Here is a 14,381-nt window from a genome sequence, read left to right as displayed (position 1 = left end):
TAACCTACAAATGTGAAAATGGTTACTTGCTCACTGGAGAGGCCTCTATTCACTGCACAACCAAGGACGGGCTAAACGGCGTGTGGAGTGCACGTCCCCCTCGGTGTGGAGGTAGGGTTTGTGGAGGTGAAAAACTCCTGCCAGCTCTGCTGTTTCATGTATAGAAAGTTCAGGTCTAGACAAACCCACAAATGTGAGACTCCAGTTAAATCCCTGCACTTAGTGTGCCTGCCTGTGGCAACATCTCCACAAGATTTTCCAGGATTCATGTTGGAGACTGAATAGCTCTGGAGCAGGGCTAAAGATCTGAGATAGAAACTGGTGCCACCGGATGCACCCAAAGAGGAGCTCTGTGTTCAGCCCATGTAGGGTCATAACTTCTATTAAGGTTGTTAAAGACCTTTGATCCCAGCCACAAGGGAATGAAAGTGGGGGATGTTATGGTAGCGCTCCATTTCCCATTAGTATGGGGATGTCTATTCTTGGCATTTGAAGGGACAACTGAATGCCCATCAGGAAAATCTTCCTTAAAAGGAAAAAGAATTAATCCTGCGAGATCTCTGTATGCGGAACATGCATAGCGTTTAGTAGTAATTCCTTCAGTGTGGATGCAAAGTCTACCCCCCTATGAGTGAAGGACACAGGCTTGCTGGTGCAGTGGATAATGGGGTGGAGTAAAGCTGTGTCAGTCCCAAGCACTTGACCTCTTATTACTAATGCCCTGGGGATAAATATAAGCCAGACTTGTGGAATTTTATATTTGGAGGAGTATGGTAGGCAAGCTGAAAGACCTGGCACTTCTAACGGTAATGAAGAGAGGGTACGTTGCTGGGACCACCAGCTTCCTGAAACCTCTCTGGCTTGACTGTGCAGATTGCTGAGCTCCCTCAATGTCTGAGGTCAATGGCTGTGAAGGCCCGTTGGTTCCTTGTAGGACTGAGCTCCTTGGCTCTACCCTGGGGGTGCTCCCATGACTTGGAGATTGGTGCACAGGACACTCCTTGAGAAGATTACCCTTGCGAAGTTGCTATGAAGGGACCTAAGCTGTTACCAGTGTGTCTCCATCTCCTCCTCTTAGGGTGGCCCTCCACATTTCCCACAACAATCTGTATTTTCAAGTAGGAATAACATAGAGGAGTGCAGCAGTTCTCAAACTGTAAGTCAGGACCCCTAAAATGGGTTGCGGCCCCATATTAATGGGGTCACTAGATCTGGCTTTACTTGCTTGGGCCTGGGATCGAAGCCCTAGCCCGCTGCCTGGGGCCGAAGCCAAAGCCCGAGTCCCACCGCCCATGGCCTAAGCCCGAGGGTGGCCTGGGTGGCTGGACTCAGGTCACAGGTTCCCTAGCTGGGGCTGAAGCTCTTGGGCTATGGCTCCCCCGCCTGGGGCACAGGGGCTCATGCTTTGGCTTTGGCCACCCTGCCCGGGACGGCGGGGCATAGGCTGGCTCAGTCTTTCTTCCCCCGTCCCGGGTCGTGTACTAATTTTTGTTGTCAGAAGGGGGTCGTGGTTTAATGAAGCTTGAGAACACATGGGCTAGTGAAACAAGTTACATGGAAAATATTGAAAGTGTAAAAAAGGCTTGAGAGCTGCGAAGGCTGCGGAGATGTTTTTCTTCCTCTCTGGCCCTGTGTTTCAGCTAAAGCGTTTCTTTTTCAGAGGTTAGATGCCCAGCCCCACAAATCCAGAATGGAAGAAGAGTATCTGGTGATAGACGTGTCTATTTATATAATGACAGTGTTACCTTTGAGTGCGATCCCGGCTACACCATGAAGGGTCACAGTCTGAGTCGGTGCCAAACTGATGACACGTGGGATCCACCTCTGCCAGTCTGTGAGCCAGGCAAGTGTCAAAACTCTGATTTGTTTGTATTATGCATCTAGAAACAGGTTTCCCTTCTGTCTGATCCGTGAGCACCTCCAACGCTAACCCCGTCTGGATCTGTCCTGCCTGCTGCTCGCCTCAAATCCAGAGACTTTACAGACTGGTTTGAGGGGAGAGGTGGACGGTCCCAGTTGTTAGGAACAGACGTAGAGGATAAGAAATGAACCAGGTTGGGGGCAGTGCTGGCAGGGCTCCGAGAGCAGTGGGGATGACAGATGAGTAAATTTGTCCCTTCTGTTTTATTGCAAAGCTTGTGCTTTCCCACAATGCATTTGGGGGTCAGGATCCCTCCAACTGCAGCAGCTGCAAGAAGTGACCCAAGTTGGCAAGAGCCATGGGTCTGCTGAGGGGGAATTACTGTACCACAAAGGTGAAAGCAGAGCACTTTTATCTTCTTCTGCTCAGGATCCTCATGTCTGTCCCATCTTGAAAAGGGAACTGGAAGTGATTTAGAAGATGATATTCAATAACTTCTTGGTCTACTGCAGCTTTTGCAGGTGGTACTTCTGCTTCCTCTGCTGACTTTCACTATTTTTATCAATTATGAGCAGTCCTTCCAGTAACTACGCACGCTTTTCACTCTTCCTTTGGAGGTGGAATATGTCCCTCTAGTTCCTGCCTGTGGAATAATCATGAACTCACTTCTGATTTTCCCTCTCACACTGGTCTTTCAGTCAAGCTCTTTTCTGTAATGGGGTGGGGATGAGAGTGTTACAAATGAGTAAAAGATTCAGAAAAGCAATCGGCCGTTAGCTCTTGCAATGTAACATACTAAATAGTGAGCCTAAATTGTCCAATGATTTTTGGTTGCCCAAAATAAGATGCTTAAAGGGGCTTGATTTTAATTCTGGGTGATGAGTGTCCGTAAATTACCATTGTGATCCTGACTACTCCCTTCTTGGGGAGGCATCACTTCATTGTACGGCGTCTGAAGCTTGGAGCAACCCCCACGCTCAATGGGAAGGTGCGTTTCTGTTCTGCTTGCTGCTTCCCTTTATCTCGCTCGGTGCGTCAGACACGTAAAAGGATTTAAACAGATACCCCAAGAACTTTGAGACAAGCCACCAATTCAGCAAATTCCACAGTTGGGGACCAAACCTCCAGTGAGACTCACCTGGCCAAAGTCACTGCTGGCAAGAGGAGCTCCTTTTAACTTCAGCGGCATTGCATCCACTTGTACCAGCGGTGAATGATTCTATGAGTGCAGCCGGGTAATGTTCATGCTGAAAGAATTGCTACAGGTGACAAGAGGACGTGAGAATGTAGAAATACTTATGAAACTGAAGTAAAAGACTTGTCAAAGGCAATGGCTCAGTGGGTAAACAGCCCATTTCATCCCACACGTGCGTTGGAGTCTAAAGGGTTTGTTATGCTTTCCTTTTCAGCCACATGCGTAAGCCCAGAAGTGGAGAATGGAAGAACAAATGGGGTACAGCGTGCCTACAGACCCAGCTCCTGTGAGGGGCCCACAGTTTGGCGTCTACTCCTTGCACAAGCTCCTATCACAGGATTTAAGATGAAAGACAAGCTCACCAGTGCAACAGAATGAATAGCAGGGAATTAAAGCTCCATTTAATTAGACACATGGTGAAATAAATGCTTTTGAAAATAAAGGCATTGTATGCGCATTCTGCGTTTGTGCACACAGATACACCCCCCACGAGGAAAATATTGAGGGGGCGGGAGGGGAAAAAGCATCTGTCTGAATCCCGAGGCACACTTGACATGAATCACAAAAACTGGAAACTAGTATCTACGCTCCCCTCACACACACCGAGAGAAACACATAAACCTCTGCCGCCAATCCCTACCCCTTGCTACACACTCAGTCAACAGAAAAGATTTGCAGTGGGTACTGGAAAGGCCAACAAGCGTGAACTGTTTCAGACCCTGTGCAAGGAGTAGATGCCAAACTGTGGGCCCCTCACAGGAGCTCTCCTGCCAGCCCTGCTCTCTCTGTCACTGAGAGGGAGCCATCTGGGGCCTCTGCTCCCCACAAGAGGAGCAGTATGGAACCCCGTGGGATGTGGTTTTAGGCGGGCTTGCATGATAGTGTTTGCAGTGGAGAGGTTAAAAGCAACACCATAAACTCTTCCCAGAAACTGGTAGGGAGTCAGTGCAGAGCACAGGCACCAAGGGCCCACTGAACAGCACTGCTTGCGGGGCAGGCTGACGCCTTCTGCACCTTTTCAATTTCAGAGGTTCTCTGCATCGCCCCAGCAATCCAGAATGGAAGAAAAGTAGCTGGACGTGGACCTGTCTACAGACCCAAGGACACGGTTAGGTTTGAATGTGATCCTGGCTACACCCTGAACGGCAGCCGTCAGATTCAGTGCCGAGATGAAGGAATCTGGGATCCTCCTGTTCCAGCCTGCACACAGAGTGAGTGTGAATCAAGGTTGACTGCAGGGTAACTGAGACGATCAACATCTGGTAGGGATGTGCCTGGATGCAAAAAAAAAAACCAACGTCCTTTGAATCCAGGGGTCACTTTTCAGCTGTGAATGGGGAACGTACAAATATCCGCCCACCCCCTAATCTCTTGAGTGTGCTCGTCCCTGTGATAGCTGATCCCTTGCGTCCTGCCCTGCCCTCCTGACAGGGAGAGATCTGGCAATGGGCTGTCTCACTGAGCATCCTAAAGCTGTGAATGGAAACACAAATCAGCAGAACTCATCCCGCTCTCCACAAATTCTATTTGGATTTGCTTTCCCACAATGCATTTGGGGGTCAGGATTCCTCACACTGCAGCAACTGCGAAAAGTGACCAAGTTTGGCAAGAGGGGACCTGGTGAGGGGAATTTCTGTAACTTAAAGTTGAAAGCAGAGCATTTTTATCTTCCTCTGCTCAGGATCCTCACGTCTGTCCCATCTTGAAATGGGAACTGGAAGTGATTTAGAAGATGATACTCAATAACTTCTTGGTCCACCGCAGCTTTTGCGGGTACTTCCGCTTCCTTTGCTGAATTTGACTATTTTTATCAATTATGAGCGGTCCTTCCAGTAACGACAGATGCTTTATACTCTTCCTTTGAATGTACTTAGATTGTCCTTAGATTTCCAGAAAGCTTTTGACAAGGTCCCTCACCAAAAGCTCTTACGTAAATTAAGTTGCCATGGGAGAAGACGGAAGATCCTTTCATGGATTGAGAAGTGGTTAAAAGACAGGGAACAAAGGGTAGGAATAAATGGTAAATTTTCAGAATGGAGAGGGGTAACTAGTGGTGTTCCCCAAGGGTCAGTCCTAGGACCAATCCTATTCAACTTATTCATAAATGGTCTGGAGGAAGGGGTAAACAGGGGGGTGGCAAAGTTTGCAGATGATACAAAACTGCTCAAGATAGTTAAGACCAAAGCAGACTGTGAAGAACTTCAAAAAGATCTCACAAAGCTAAGTGATTGGGCAACAAAATGGCAAATGAAATTTCATGTGGATAAATGTAAAGTAATGCACACTGGAAAAAATAACCCCAAGTATACATACAATATGATGGGGGCTAATTTAGCTACAACTAATCAGGAAAAAGATCTTGGAGTCATCCTGGATAGTTCTCTGAAGACAGCCACGCAGTGTGCAGCGGCAGTCAAAAAAGCAAACGGGATGTTAGGAATCATTAAAAAAGGGACAGAATAAGATGGCGAAGGGCAACTAAAATGATTAGGGGTTTGGAATGGGTCCCATATGAGGAGAGATTAAAGAGGCTAGGACTTTTCAGCTTGGAAAAGAGGAGACTAAGGGGGGATATGATAGAGGTCTATAAAATTATGAGTGGTGTGGAGAAAGTGAATAAGGAAAAGTTATTTACTTGTTCCCATAACACAAGAAGTAGGGGCCACCAAATGAAATTAATGTACAGCAGGTTTAAAACAAATAAAAGGAAGTTCTTCTTCACACAGCGCACAGTCAACCTGTGGAACTCCTTGCCTGAGGAGGTTGTGAAGGCTAGGACTATAACAGGGTTTAAAAGAGAACTGGATAAATTCATGGAGGTAAAGTCAATTAATGGCTATTAGCCAGGATTGGTAAGGAACGGTGTCCCTAGCCTCTGTTTGTCAGAGGCGGGTGATGGATGGCAGGGGAGAGATCACTTGATCATTACCTGTTAGGTGCCCTGGAGTGAGTGACCTTGGCATTGGCCACTGTCGGTAGACAGGATACTGGTCTGGATGGACCTTTGGTCTGACCCAGTATGGCCGTTCTTATGTTCTTATGAAGGTGGAATACGACCCTCTAGTTCCTGTACGCTGAATAATCATGGAACCATTTTTTGTTTTTCCCCCTCACACTGGTATTTCAGTCAAGCGCTTTTCTATAATGGGGTGGGGACAAGATTGTTACAAATGAGTTAAAGATTCATAAAAAACAACAGGCATTAAGTACTTGCAATGTAACGCACTGGATAGTGAGCCTATATTGTCCAGTGATTTTTGGTTGACCAAAATAAGATGCTTAAAGTAGCCTGATTTTTGTGTGTGTCTCTGTGTGTGTGTGATGTGTCTGTAAATTACCATTGTGATCCTGGCTCCTCCCTTTTTGGGGAGACATAACTTCATTGCACAGTGTCTGCAGCTTGGAACTGCCTCCTCCCTCAATGTGAAGGCGCGTTTCTGTTTTGTTAGCTGCTTCCCTTTGCCTCGCTCGGTGTGTCAGACACACACGAGGGTTTAAATTGAGACCATGAGAACTTGGAGACAAGCCACCAATGCAGCAAATTTCACAGCTAAACACAGTGAAATACACGGGCCAATGTCACTGCTGGCAAGAGGAGCTCCTTTAAGTTCAGTGGCATTGCATCCACTTGGAACGGTGCTGATGGATTCTGCAAGTGCAGCTCAGTAATGTTGATGCTGAAAGAATTGATAAAAGCGACAACAGGATGTGATAGTATAGAAATAGTTATGAAATTGAACTACAGTAAAAGACTTGCCAGAGGAAAAAATGGTTCAGTCCATTCCATCCCACGCCTGCGTTAGAGTCTAAAGGGTGTGTTATGCTTTCCCTTTCAGCAACATGCGTAAGCCCAGAAGTGGAGCATGGAAGAACAAATGGGGTACAGCGTGCCTACAGACCCAGAGACATGGTTGTGTTTGAATGCGACGCTGGTTACACCTTGAGTGGCAGCGCTGAGACGGAGTGCCAAGATGATGGTAGATGGGATCCTCGTGTCCCCACCTGTGAAAGAAGTAAGTATGACTAAGGCTTTGATCCCGTTGTGATGAGTCAGACCTGGCAGGGCTGAGCCGGGAGGCCAAAAGGACTGTGGGATTAGTTTGAGACCTGACAAGGGAAATGCAAATATCTGTGTAGTTATCCCAGTGTTCCCTGTGTTCCTCTCCATCGTATCTGGGCTCTTCCATTCTCCAAAAAGATCCCTGAAGAACTGAGTCCTGGTCAGTTTTGCCCACTTAACCTCCCTCCCAAGTTAAGGGAACTTGTGGGTGGCCCCTACCAATGAATAAATAGTCCCAAAGTGGCAGCATTTCCCATATAAACACAAAATATAGAGTGGAAATGGCGCTTGGAGCCTTACTTAGGCATCTGGGAAAATGTTTGGGGGTTACAAGAAGCATAACGGAGTCATCATTCTTTATAGGCATTTGGGGGGATGTGAATGGATGGAGGTATGTGATCTGCATTTGTCTCACTGCTGTTGTGCTGGACATGACTCAACAGAAGTATGCAGATATTTTCCCTTCTGGAGATCAGCCTGCATGAGCTCTGCTTCAGTTAAAGCTCTCTTCCCTCCCTGTAGCGGTGCAGTGTGTCTCTCCTCCAGCCATCGCCAACGGGAAGCCCAGTGGCCAGGCCTTGGCAGTGTTCACCAGTGGAATGTCTGTAAATTACAGCTGTGAGCCCGGCTACTCCGTAACTGGGCAGGCATCTATTTATTGTACGGCATCCGGAACCTGGAGCTCTCCCCCTCCTCGGTGTGAAGGTGCGTTTATGTTCTGTTACCTAGAACTAAGAGGAAGAAGCTCCTACCACAGGATTTAACTCAAAAGACAAAGTCACAAGTGCAACAAATTTAAGAGCAAGGAATTAAAACTGTATAATTAGACACAGGGTGAAACAAATGCTTTTGAAAATAAATGTGCTGAATGCAAACTCTGCACTCCTGTGCACACATACACACCACATTAGTGAAACATTAAAAAGCTGCAGCTGTGTGAAACCCGAGGCACCCCTGACATAAATTAGAAACACTAGTAACTAATTTCCACACTCCCCTCACACTCACAGGCACGCTATCCCCATCTTGCCTCGTTACACGCGAGTAAAGAGGAAAGTGTGTCCCCCAAAGGCAAACAGGCCAGTATTGTTAAAGACCATGGTGCCAAAATGAGGGTCCCTCACGGGGAGCTCTCCCACCAGCCCTGCTCTCTCTGTCACTGAGAGGGATCACTCTGGGGACTCTATTCACCATGAGAGGAGCAGTACGGTTCCTCATGGGATGTGGTTTTAGACAGGGTTGCGCTATACTCTTTTTGCATTTTAGAGGTTAAAAGCAACACCATAAACTCTCTTCCCAGAAACTGGCAGGGAGTCAGTGCAGAGTACAGGCACCAAGGGCCCACTGAACAGCACTGCTTGCGGGGCAGGCTGACGCCTTCTGTGGCTTTTCAATTTCAGAGGTTCTCTGCATCGCCCCAGAAATCCAGAATGGAAGAAAAGTAGCTGGACGTGGACCTGTCTACAGACCCAGGGACACGGTTAGGTTTGAATGTGATCCTGGCTACACCCTGAGCGGCAGCCGTCAGATTCAGTGCCGAGATGAAGGAACCTGGGATCCTCCTGTTCCAGTCTGCACACAGGGTGAGTGTGAATCAAGGTTGACTGCAGGGTAACTGAGATGATCAACATCTGGTCGGGATGTGCCTGGACGCAAAAAAATAAACGTCTTTTGAATCCTGGGGTCACTGTTCAGCTGTGAATGGGGAACATACAAATATCCGCCCACCCCCTAATCTCTTGAGTGTGCTCGTCCCTGTGATAGCTGATCCCTTGCGTCCTGCCCTGCCCTCCTGACAGGCAGAGATCTGGCAATGGTCTGTCTCACTGAGCATCCTAAAGCTGTGAATGGAAACACAAATCAGCAGAACTCGTCCCACTCTCCACAAATTATATTTTGGATTCTTAAGGGAGTGAAGGGCGATTTCTAGGGACCGAAAAGTAGCAGATTGGGAAAATCTGAGTTCGGGGTGAAGGGGAATCGAGGTCGGTGATATTTAATCTTTTTTGGATGTGTCGCATCACCGGTGCGATGCAGGGTTTGACACAACACAGGCATCCTGGGCTTTTCCCCCTCCTGGAGACCAGCCTATTTTATGCTCTTCTTGAACAGGGTTCAGATTTTTTTCCCTGAAATATTCTTCATCCCCTCTCCCCCCTTTAGTGTTGCTGTGTCCCCCACCTCCGGTCATCGTCAAAGGGAAGCACAATGCCAAGCCTTTGGCAGCTTTCCCCAGTGGAACATATGCGAACTACAGCTGTGAACCTGGCTACGCCCTCCGTGGAGAGGCTTCGATCTATTGTACCACATCTGGAACTTGGAGCCACCCTTCTCCTCTATGTGAAGGTGAATGGATTTTCGGTTGGCTTCTTCCTTTTGTCAGTAACCCAGCAGGATGGATAGTGAGAGAAAGAATGTTCAGACACACCATCTAATGCAACAAAATTCACAGCTGGGAATAGGTTTCAGAGCAGCAGCTGTGTTAGTCTGTATCCGCAAAAAGAACAGGAGGACTTGTGGCACCTTAGAGACTAACACATTTATTTGAGCATAAGCTTTTGTGAGCTACAGCTCACTTCATCGGATGCATTCAGTGGAAAATAGAGTGGGGAGATCTATATACATAGAGAACATGAAACAATGGGTGTTACCATACACACTGTAACGAGAGTGATCAGGTAAGGTGAGCTATTACCAGCAGGAGAGCTGCGGTGCGGAGAGGGAAACATATTGCAGTGATAATCAAGGTGGGCCATTTCCAGCAGCTGACTGAGGAACAGTCATGGGAGAGGGAGGGGAATAAACATGGGGAAATAGTTTTGCTTTGTGGAATGACCCGTCCACTCCCAGTCTTTATTCAAGCCTAAGTTAATAGATTCCCCAGGGAGAGACACAGGGCTATAATCACTGCCGGCACAAGAAGCTCAGTTGACTTTGGTGGAACTTGCACACTGATGCCGGTGGAAGCGTGGCTCTCTGAGTGCTGCCGGACAAGATTACAGTTGAAAGGATTTATAAAAGTGTCAGAAGGAAGATGGAATAGTGTAGAAATACTCACGAAAATGAAGTTAAAGGCTCTGCAAAAGAAATGACTCTGTAGACAAACTCCCACGCAGACTCTTAGGGCATGTCCACCCATCGATGTTGCAGTGGTTTCACTAATGGTGTGAACCCAGACACTTGCTGTTATTACAAATGCAAATATATTCTTATGAGACAATTGAATTTGAAAATGTAAACGAAGGAAGTGGCAGAGAGTGCGTTCACCAGAACAGTCTGAAATCTCCCAAGGTGCGAATCTGGGTGTGTACACGCTGCTAGATGCAATGAGAGGTCAGCGCTCACGGTTGAGGCAGCACGAGGAGCGGTTATTTATGTTCCCACGTCTGCCGTCGGTGAGGTGTGCTCGTCTTATCGCCTCAGCCGCTAGATGAGAGTAAGAGAGAACTGAAGTGTCTTGCGTCAATGGGATGTCGTATCAGTTTGTGAAGGGCTTGGGCCCTTTAACAGATGATGCTCTATGTGGATATTAATTCCGTTGGGCATTGCTGAACCTATAGAGTCCTATGCTTTCAGGCCAGAAGCCACGATTGGGACCCTTTCGTCTTTCGCTGACAGTACTTCTGAAAAATGGCACATTTTAGCGTCCTGGGAGTAGGGCAGCCCAAGGATGGATATTAGGACCTGAGGTAAACAGGGCAGGTGTACATGTTGTTTTAGTTGATTGGGAAATAGAGGTTCTTGTGCCAGCAGTGAGTTTGGCCCAGTGTGTGTTGTTTTAGGTTCAGTGTCCAGCTATGAATTTTATTGCATTAGCACCTTTGTCTCATCGTTCTTTTTCCCTCGGCTTTAGTCCTAGTGTAATACCTGGAAGAATATTTATAAAGCAGATCTGCAGTTGTTTCTTTGTAACTGTTGTTGTATCTACCTGCACCTGACATGGTACATGGCAGCAGAGTAGATATGGTTCTTTTTTTCTCATATGTATTTCCTTTCTTCCTAGAGGGCTGTGGAGTCCCAACGAGGTTAAGCTTTGCTGAGCTGAAGAGGGAGTATAAAAATCAGTCTTCCTTTCCTGTTGGGAAGACTATAAACTATACTTGCCGGCCTGGATACAGTAGACACCCGCATATGCAATCCACTATTACATGCCTTGAAAATCGAACGTGGTCAGAAGCATTCGAGTTCTGTAAAAGTGAATATCATAATGAATTTTGTTTCTATTGTTCAATAAAGGTCTTTGAGGCACTAAGTTGTGTCCACGCTGCAAAGTGTTACGTATCTTTAAATAGTTAATAGTGACTAGTAAAGCTCACTCGCTGTGCCTATTCTGGGCCCTTTTAAATGCCATCTTTATGGGGAGTGTTAAATATGGACAGTTCCTGGGGATAATTGTTGCATTGAAAGAGAGAAGCCTAATCCGAGCCTTGTTCTCCACCAGAGAAATCGTGTGGTCATCCAGGAGAGCCGGAGAACGGCAGAGTTATTGTAACAGATATCCATTTTGGGTCAACTGTCAACTTCACGTGTGAAGAAGGGTAAGTTTCAGACTGCCTGAGCTGACTACTTGTGCTTCGCTTACAGCTGTGGAACACAAATGGATATCCTCATATTCTCCCAACTCCTGAAAGCAGTTTACTCTTCCATACTAAAGCAGCCCTCCATCTTCTTGGCTCAATCAATATAATTTTTATATGCGAGGAAAGACGGATTGGAATAAGTCTCCCTCTTTTCTTCACTCATGCTCTGCCATTGATTGTACAAACTTTAGTTGCAGTTTGGCCAGCTGAATGCTCTGCCTGCAGGTGCTGGCTGAGCACAGATGTCTCCTGTGGAGAGTAGGATCCAAGTGACCAGGGCAAACCTTGGAATCTCTTGGATTTTACCCCTGCTTGGACACGGGAATAGTTCTTCTTCGGAATCATTGGAAATGGCTGTTTTCCCGTACGGAGTTGGGTGGAAGGGTTTTCACTGACTAACTGCCCACCTGCCAGACTGATGAGGTGTCTCCAAAGGGAAACCCTGCTGGGGAAGGTGCCCGAGTGAGAATGCTGGGGATACGGTGGCAGAAGAGGGCGTCATATGCCCGCTCCATTTGAGGATGAGGACTGTGCTTCAGGGGTCTGCAGCTGTAGTGCTGGTTTGTGACCTTGTAGAGCGTGTCCTATGTGAGGGCGAAAGGGAAGAACCTGTGACCACAGGAAGTCCCATTTCACAGACACTGCCTGTAATGACAGCTGGCTGCTGAACTCCAGAGGTCAGCTCAGCTGAGGTTTGCTGTATAGCGTCTGTGTTTTGGACCTCTCTGCTGGGGTGGGGTGTTACTCCTGCATGCATTACAACAGTCTTGATTGACTTAGTTTATGAATCTCAAGCTAGCCAGACCCCAGCTGGGTCTGCCTGGCCCGCACCCACGGAAATGTATCTCCTCCATCATGAGAAAATCAAAACCCCTCTTGGCAACCTGCCTGAAAATGCCAGGGGGAAATGCTGTAGTGGTGTTCCTAGTTTGCCTTTGGCTTGTGGTTCAGTGGTGGGGAATGATCCATCTGATGTGGTGAGTAGGACTTGAGGGAACCAGAAGGAGATCTGTGAGACGGGGGATCCAAAATAGCAGCTCATTGGTCCGACATGGGCTTCTGTACTAGAAATTAATTCTACAAGAGGCTGGGGAGTTCGGCTCTGGCAAGGAGCATTTCTCCAGTGGTGGTCAGTCAGAAGTCAGTGGTGTTGGTCCCCACCTGCTGTGGCTGGGGAGAAGAGCTTCCAGAAGAACTGAGCTTCTCAGGAAAGCTCAAACACCAAAGAAATAGATGAGAACTGATAATCCCCTCTGCCTAACAACAGGCACCGGTTTGATTGGACGGCCTTACAGACGATGTGACATTTCTGGCATGCGTGTTGCATGGACTGGTGATGTTCCCATTTGTGAGCGTAAGTAGGTCACAACTGTCTGTCAAAGTGCTTAGGTACCCCCCCACCCCCCAAATGTGAATAAACAGATATGGAAGAATTCTGATCCCCGCCCCAGAAAGTCTCACCTGAGGCACAGAGTGATTATGTGACATATCGTTTAGGGAATCAGTCAGTAGCCAAGTCAAAAATTGAACCCAGGTCTCCTGAGTCCAATGCCGGTATCTTAAGAACCAGACCATATTGAAGGGGGGTTGCACCTTAGAGAGAACTGTCTGTGTTAAGTTCCTGGCAATCAGAATTTGGTGTTTCTTTGATAACTGAGTAATAGCAAAAGGCATTCAGCTTGGTATGGCAAAAATGCCCCACCAAGGTGGTTATTGGCCCTTCTGGATTTCTGAGAGCACAACAGGTTTACCTGATACCCACTTATATTCATCCAAAACCAGACACGAAGCTCATTACCTGTGCTTTAAGGCGTTCGCCTGCCCTGGCGTGCTCACCAGCTTATGGTGCAGCAGGAAAATCATGCGTTTTTCAACACCTGGTAAGGATTCAACAGGTTGATCTTAAAACGGTCCATATGAAGGAAGGTGTAGACCATTAAGACACTATCCTAGTAAGTCTCTTTCACAGTTTACAGACCATCAGTGCGAAAGAGAATTGGGTATAATTACCCATTGCGCATGACCTGTCGGCCTTGCTCGTTCTAGTGGTTTCATAGTTAGGGCTCCTAAATTTCTTTAGCAGATCAAATAACTGGAGCTGCTTCTCTACCAGCAATGATTCTAAAATACACTCCTCCTGTGTGTCTCCAGGTATTCCGTGTCTTCCGCCTCCAGACATCCCCAATGGAAGTCACAGTGGCGAGTTCACAAAAAACTTCTCTTTTGGGTCAGCTGTAACCTACAAATGTGAAAATGGTTACTTGCTCACTGGAGAGGCCTCTATTCACTGCACAACCAAGGACGGGCTAAACGGCGTGTGGAGTGCACGTCCCCCTCGGTGTGGAGGTAGGGTTTGTGGAGGTGAAAAACTCCTGCCAGCTCTGCTGTTTCATGTATAGAAAGTTCAGGTCTAGACAAACCCACAAATGTGAGACTCCAGTTAAATCCCTGCACTTAGTGTGCCTGCCTGTGGCAACATCTCCACAAGATTTTCCAGGATTCATGTGGAGACTGAATAGCTCTGGAGCAGGGCTAAAGATCTGAGATAGAAACTGGTGCCACCGGATGCACCCAAAGAGGAGCTCTGTGTTCAGCCCATGTAGGGTCATAACTTCTATTAAGGTTGTTAAAGACCTTTGATCCCAGCCACAAGGGAATGAAAGTGGGGACTCTGAGATAGCGCGT

General features: G+C 47.3%; 1 protein-coding gene across 1 annotated transcript; it reads left to right on the top strand.

Moving 5' to 3' along the window:
- Positions 1-4,163: 4,163 nt before the first annotated feature.
- On the top strand, positions 4,164-11,658 carry LOC140901479 (complement receptor type 1-like). Its single transcript, XM_073320404.1, has 7 exons — positions 4,164-4,267; positions 6,893-7,069; positions 7,639-7,821; positions 8,517-8,699; positions 9,280-9,462; positions 11,120-11,311; positions 11,558-11,658. Exons 2-7 carry the CDS (start codon positions 6,964-6,966, stop codon positions 11,656-11,658), a joined length of 948 nt encoding a protein of 315 aa, XP_073176505.1. The 5' UTR covers positions 4,164-4,267; positions 6,893-6,963.
- The last annotated feature ends 2,723 nt before the right edge of the window (positions 11,659-14,381 follow it).

The sequence above is a fragment of the Lepidochelys kempii genome, chromosome 21 (assembly GCF_965140265.1).
Source record: "Lepidochelys kempii isolate rLepKem1 chromosome 21, rLepKem1.hap2, whole genome shotgun sequence".
In the NCBI taxonomy this organism is placed as follows: Eukaryota; Metazoa; Chordata; order Testudines; family Cheloniidae; genus Lepidochelys; species Lepidochelys kempii.
The sequence above is the reverse complement of the archived record's forward strand: the minus strand, read 5'-3'. Positions and strand labels throughout refer to the sequence as shown.

Excerpts from the sequence above, each read along its gene's own strand:
- LOC140901479 (XM_073320404.1), top strand. The coding sequence starts at position 6,964 with ATGGTTGTGTTTGAATGCGACGCTGGTTACACCTTGAGTGGCAGCGCT. Across the intron at positions 7,070-7,638 it reads TGTCCCCACCTGTGAAAGAA|CGGTGCAGTGTGTCTCTCCT; the intron begins GTAAGTATGACT and ends CCCTCCCTGTAG. Across the intron at positions 8,700-9,279 it reads TGTTCCAGTCTGCACACAGG|TGTTGCTGTGTCCCCCACCT; the intron begins GTGAGTGTGAAT and ends TCCCCCCTTTAG.